This window comes from Sardina pilchardus, chromosome 6, assembly GCF_963854185.1.
Source record: "Sardina pilchardus chromosome 6, fSarPil1.1, whole genome shotgun sequence".
NCBI lineage: Eukaryota > Metazoa > Chordata > Actinopteri > Clupeiformes > Clupeidae > Sardina > Sardina pilchardus.
In genome coordinates, this window is record NC_084999.1 from 30279955 (window position 1) to 30285379 (window position 5425).

At 45.2% G+C, this 5425-nt stretch overlaps 1 protein-coding gene across 2 annotated transcripts in view; it reads right to left on the reverse strand.

The window, feature by feature from the left end:
• LOC134083170 (mannosyl-oligosaccharide 1,2-alpha-mannosidase IA) overlaps positions 1-5204 on the reverse strand; it is a 203240-nt gene extending 198036 nt beyond the window's left edge. Inside the window, exon 1 of one of the 2 annotated variants that reach the window (XM_062539351.1) lies at positions 3464-5204. In XM_062539351.1, coding sequence (XP_062395335.1) covers positions 3464-4030 — 567 coding nt within the window. In that variant the 5' untranslated portion in view covers positions 4031-5204. The remainder of the gene's footprint in view (positions 1-3463) is intronic. The other variant, XM_062539352.1, reaches the window with a different exon arrangement.
• Positions 5205-5425: the final 221 nt, after the last annotated feature.

The window sequence follows — 5425 nt, forward strand, 5'->3', positions numbered from 1 at the left end:
TTGGTTCCGTCTCCACTTGGTGGGAGTGAGACAAGCTGCATTCAGCTTTCTCAGTCAAATAACAAACGATTTACACCCGTTTGATATACTTCTGTCCAAAAGCCAGCTGGGTTTATCGTCTGCATCAGAATCTGAACTGAGCACAAAAGGGCCATTTCCTCGTAAAAAGGTATCACCCTAAGTACCCAATGAGGCAGGGTGACCGCGAACGACTAAAAGAGCCGCACTATCCGATGAATAAAACAAACTCCTCAAAAGGCCCTCTTCCCTTTGCGAGCTGGGAAAAGCCAACCTCTTCAAATCAGCAGAAGAAAATCAGTCTCCGCTAGCCAGACTGGGCTCTCGCTAATAGCCCCCCGCTTGAACATTTGGCCTTATTCGTGAGGCATTATGTCAGCACTTGGCTCCTCGTCTGTTGCATTAGGTCCCAGAGTTTTGACGCAATCAAACTGGCTGCTGCATCTTCACCACGGTCCCTTGGCAGTGGGGATCTCTCCAGAGACACGGCGAGTACAATAAGCCACCTCCGGCCAACCGCCAGGACAGTGAAACAGGAAAACAAGGACGCCTTCAACCAACCGCCACCGAGGGTATATGCTGCTCTACAGGGAAAGCCACCCCCCGGGCCCCTCATCATTTGATCACTTCTCCAGTGTGGCCCTCTCAGCCACATAGATTGTTGCCATCTTTCCCAGCATGATACATATAGCAGGCCCAGAGGGTCTTGCTACCACTGCCACTCAAGTGTGAATATGCAGGTCTAAAATAGACAATGTAGAAAAGAGGGACATCTGTCCTGTACGAGTGGAGAGGGACTGAACTGCCACCACGAGTAACGGCAAGCACAGAGGGACACAAGGGGCTTCCAGAAACAGACAGTGAAGTGCAGTTTGCAGAAGTGACACAGAGGCATTTCCAGTGACAGGAGGAGACTCACACATGAGACTCATAGCATACAAATAAGCATTTATCCTTTCAAACTCAAACTGTATTCAAACACATCTGTATTCAAACACATCTGTATATGAATGCTTTCAAGACATCATCAATTTCCTGATAGTGAATGAATGGATACAGCCAAAAAAGATCCACACAGTCTGTGTTTGTTTTCCAGTAGTACACAACCATTCATTCACATGGGAATAGCTGTAGGAGAGTCACAGCTCCTTTCTGAACTCAAAAGCACTTTAAGCCTGGTGTAGTGTCCTAGATGTCGACACAACACATCAGGGATGGAAATTAGCACCAGCCACCAGCCAAATGCTGGTAAAATTTGAGAGTGGCTGGTAGATTTCAGACACAAAGTCATATTTTAACATTGAGTGGCTGGTTAATTTCACCAGAAATCTGCTATTGGCTGATAGATTGTCACATTTTCAATTTTTAATTTCCACCCCTGCAACACATTGATCAGTGCGAAAGACATGGTTGATAATCTTTTAGTGGTCCTTGTCCTCTCCTTCCAACTCTCAAAGCCCAGTTGAGAGTCAGGACAATAGGATAACGACAACAAAATCAGTCAGAGTGACAATAACACCCCAAATTTGTCTCATCTCATGAGATGCCTCAATGCCTACACAAAGAGCCACAAATATGTCTCCACTTCTCATCCCCTTCGCTTCTTAGCCCTGGGAAATGGTGTGTGGGTATAGAGATGCAATCTGTTTTATTATTTTGGCCGCAGTCATTCAGTTGTTAAAGATGATACTACAGGACGTTTCATTAGACAAATATCACAAAACAAATTAATATAGCTCTATATTGAACATTTAATTGTCATTGTCACATAAGCTATATTACAGCAAGGATAAGATCACACTATTTTAGATTCTACTAAGCATCTGCCAGTCACAACTCCACAGTCACAAAATGCTCAGTCATTCTACTGCCATTACAGCCTATTACGCAAGTAAGGTAAATATGCACTGATTGACCTGTGTGATAGTGTCACTGAGTGCAAATCAGCTCTTTCCAGTCGAGGGCAGAAAGGATGGAAATGGCTGAGATGGTGTAAGAGGTACAATCAAAGTCCAGTCCCTTGACCCTAAGCTTCAATGCAGAACTCCCCTTGTGGTAGGCTTGCTTTCCCCCTCCATGATATGGGACTTTGTTAGGGAAATTCTCAGAGAAAAGTCCCTGATCAAATTTTCAAATCCATGTTTTCAAATTTGCAGCCCAAATCTCCACAGGGAAATATATGAGGAGTTCAGAGGCAAAACAAAAATCTAAATCTGTCTGACCGCTTTTCTTTTAAATGAACATTGTGTATCAGGCTCCTATAGGGGTTTGCCTACAAATCAACATCTCAGACCAGGAAGAGAGTTTTGAAGGTTTTGAAGCGAAATGATTCAATTAATATACTATGCGTGGAGGGCATTCACTCACCATTGTTATCTCATTTTTGACAGAAGTGGCTTTTAGCAAGCTTTCACATCAACTCTTATTGTATGTTGACAGTAAACCTACACTGAATGCCCTCCATATTTAGTCTAATAATCCTACAGATTCCAGACATTCATTTCACTACTGAGAGTTCTATTCCACACACTGTCTTCAATTTTGTTCAACAAGGCCATATTAGGCCGACCACAATCTGTACTGTACTGTGCCACCATCACTAATAGAGCACATAGGGGGAATACTTTGCCTCATAACCTACAAGAAGGTGACATCTGCGTTGAGCTAACCAGGGCTGACAGCCGGCTTGTTAGGATCCTATTTCTGCTGTCAGCGAGCAGGGTGCTCTCACTGGCTTCGGATCTCATCCACTTGACTGAGTCCAGATTCCCTTCTCCCATACCAGCTACAGCTATACTGTAGGTTTTCCCCATGCAGCCTTGCGTCAGCTCAGCTAGCAGTAAAATCGAGATCTTAACATGCAAATCCTCCGACATCTCTGACGACTTCAGTGCTCTCTCTCCCCAGGAGCTTGCAGTAAAACTGAGGTGCCTGTGATGCTCCTGAGAAGGTCCATGTATGACAATGTAATAAAGGTTCTCAGAGGTTGTGTACGTGTGTGTGCGTGTGTGCGTACATGGATGCATGTGTGTGTGTGTGTGTATGTGTGTGTGTGTGTGTAGTGTAAGCCACAAAGTGAGAGAAAAAGAGGAAGACACTAACGTGTGTGTGTGTGTGTGTGTGTGTGTGTGTGTGTGTGTGTGTGTGTGTGTGTGTGTGTGTGTGTGTCTGTGTGTGTCTGTGTGTGTCTGTGTGTGTGTGTACTGTATGTGTGTGTGTGCGTGTGTGTGTGTGTGTGTGTGTGTGTGTGTGTGTGTGTGTGTGTGTGTGTGTGTGTGCGTGTGTGTGAACACAACAACAAGCTGTAGGAGATACTGAGGAGAGAATGTGATGACAAGGGTGCCATAGGTAAAGGTTAAACTTCCTGACATCCCTCTGTTGTGACCTGTCACTATCACAAACTTCCAGCGCATCACATCATGAATATGTTTAACAGGCTCCTTACCTCTTTGACTTTCTCCCGGCGCTCTAGGGTTTGCGGGTCACTCGGCTTGCCATTATCCTTCCCCAGTGGCGCTTTGAGTAGACACTGTTTGAATTTCTCGAAGTCGAAGGTATCCTTGTTTTGACCTTTCTGGGTTGTCGTGGTCACTCTCTCTCCCCCGGTTACAGATTCCCGAGCCCGGGCGACTGGTTCTGTCTTTGTCCTAGATGGGTTCCATTCCTCGGGTGGTTTATTTCCTACGGATCTCTCCACTGTACGTGCTTCATGGGCATCAGACTGCTTTCGGCTCATTATTTTGAGTTTCGTAGTGCTGTCACCCTTAGCCGTCATCTCCCGGGGTATCTTTTTTGAATGTTCCTTGGCATCATTTTCTGAGCCAACCGTCACGGCTTGGTTGTCTGACCTCGGTAGGAAAATCCGCTTCAAACGGACGGAATCGGGTAAGAAGAATAGGGCCCCGAAACATAGAGTTACCAACCCAGACAAAAAGAGAAGAAACACGAATTTCTGAGAAAGGCGCAGACCCATGCCCGATGCCGACACACCGGGTAACTTTCGGAACACCATTTAAATTCCGTAAAATCCCTTTAGCTGGTGCACTTTGAAAATGTGGCCAATGATGGCAATATCAAACCCTAACACAAAACAATGTATTCACTTGAAAACATTAAAAGTTGACGCGATGTCGCTAACACTAACACTTGCGTGTGTCCTCTGTCAAGCAGAGAGCGCACTGACAGGACCCTTATCCTGATCAATTGAATTTACATGGGCAAGGGTTACGTCAACAATTTTGCAAGCATGTGTGCCAATAGTTGCATCTCAAATGGTGTCACAGTCAAACCACAGTTGGCTAATTTGCACAGGAAAAGTATACTGCCTTCTCTGAAGAATGTGGATACTATAGGCTGCCAACTTGGATGGATATAAAATCAGACATCTTCAGAACAATACGGCAGCCACATTCAGATATGCATTTACAGTATGTCCTTGGGTGAGTTCAAAGGTATCTTGATTCCAGCAATTTGACATGCATTTGTCATACAAAGTTTATCTCCACTTCTTTGTGAGCAGGCAGAGAAATGTCACCAAAGACAACGCGCTATGAGCTGTGCCAAAACTGCAACATCATAATCGGAAGCTTCGTCCTCTGTCCCCTTCATATGCACGAACACACGGATGTAATTGTGATCTATCTTCTGCATGGAATACACTTAAAGAAAACATCAGGGTTGTTATCCTACGACAGGCAAATGACAGCAACGCGTATTTCGAACAATCCGAGTCAATCGTGTAGCCTTAACTACGGTCCGGGTTTCCTTCTCCGATGTAAATACCACATACCAAAGAACTCAGCCAGCGGAATTGAAGTTCATGCTCGGTGAATGTACCATGTTCAGGCGCCCGAATATCGCATCAGCAGAATCTAGGTTGATAATTTAGTCTCGTAGTGATGAAATCCTGAAATACGCGGTTTTTGCCTGCTGTCTCCCCTAACGTTATCGTTCGTATCCTTCGGTCTGTGCTCAATCGGCAGAGGCGTCTGAGGAAAAAATATCGCAATCGGTGAAAGGAATACTGTTGAGAAAAATCAAGTGGGCTGGTCTGTCTCTTGATGGATCCCTCGAACAGCTTATCAAATATACCGTTCAACGTTACGATCCCATGCACCAAAAGACGTGGAAAGCCCCCAGTCAGTTGAACGCCGTTTTCTGGGCGGTCTGTTATGCTGCTGCAAGCGTGTTTGATGATCACTCTTACTGGGGAGTGGGTCTCTCCGATGAAATACAGCCGCGCCAGATTATCCTAGTAAATGTGTATCGATGTATCCATCGTGTGGCGTGTCAGGGTACATCTTTCTGGTCCGAGGGAGAAACCGCTGTAGCCTTTGCGCAACGTTACAGCGACAAGACCGGTTGATAGCACTGTAGTGGACATATAAAGAATGATGCACACAAATTA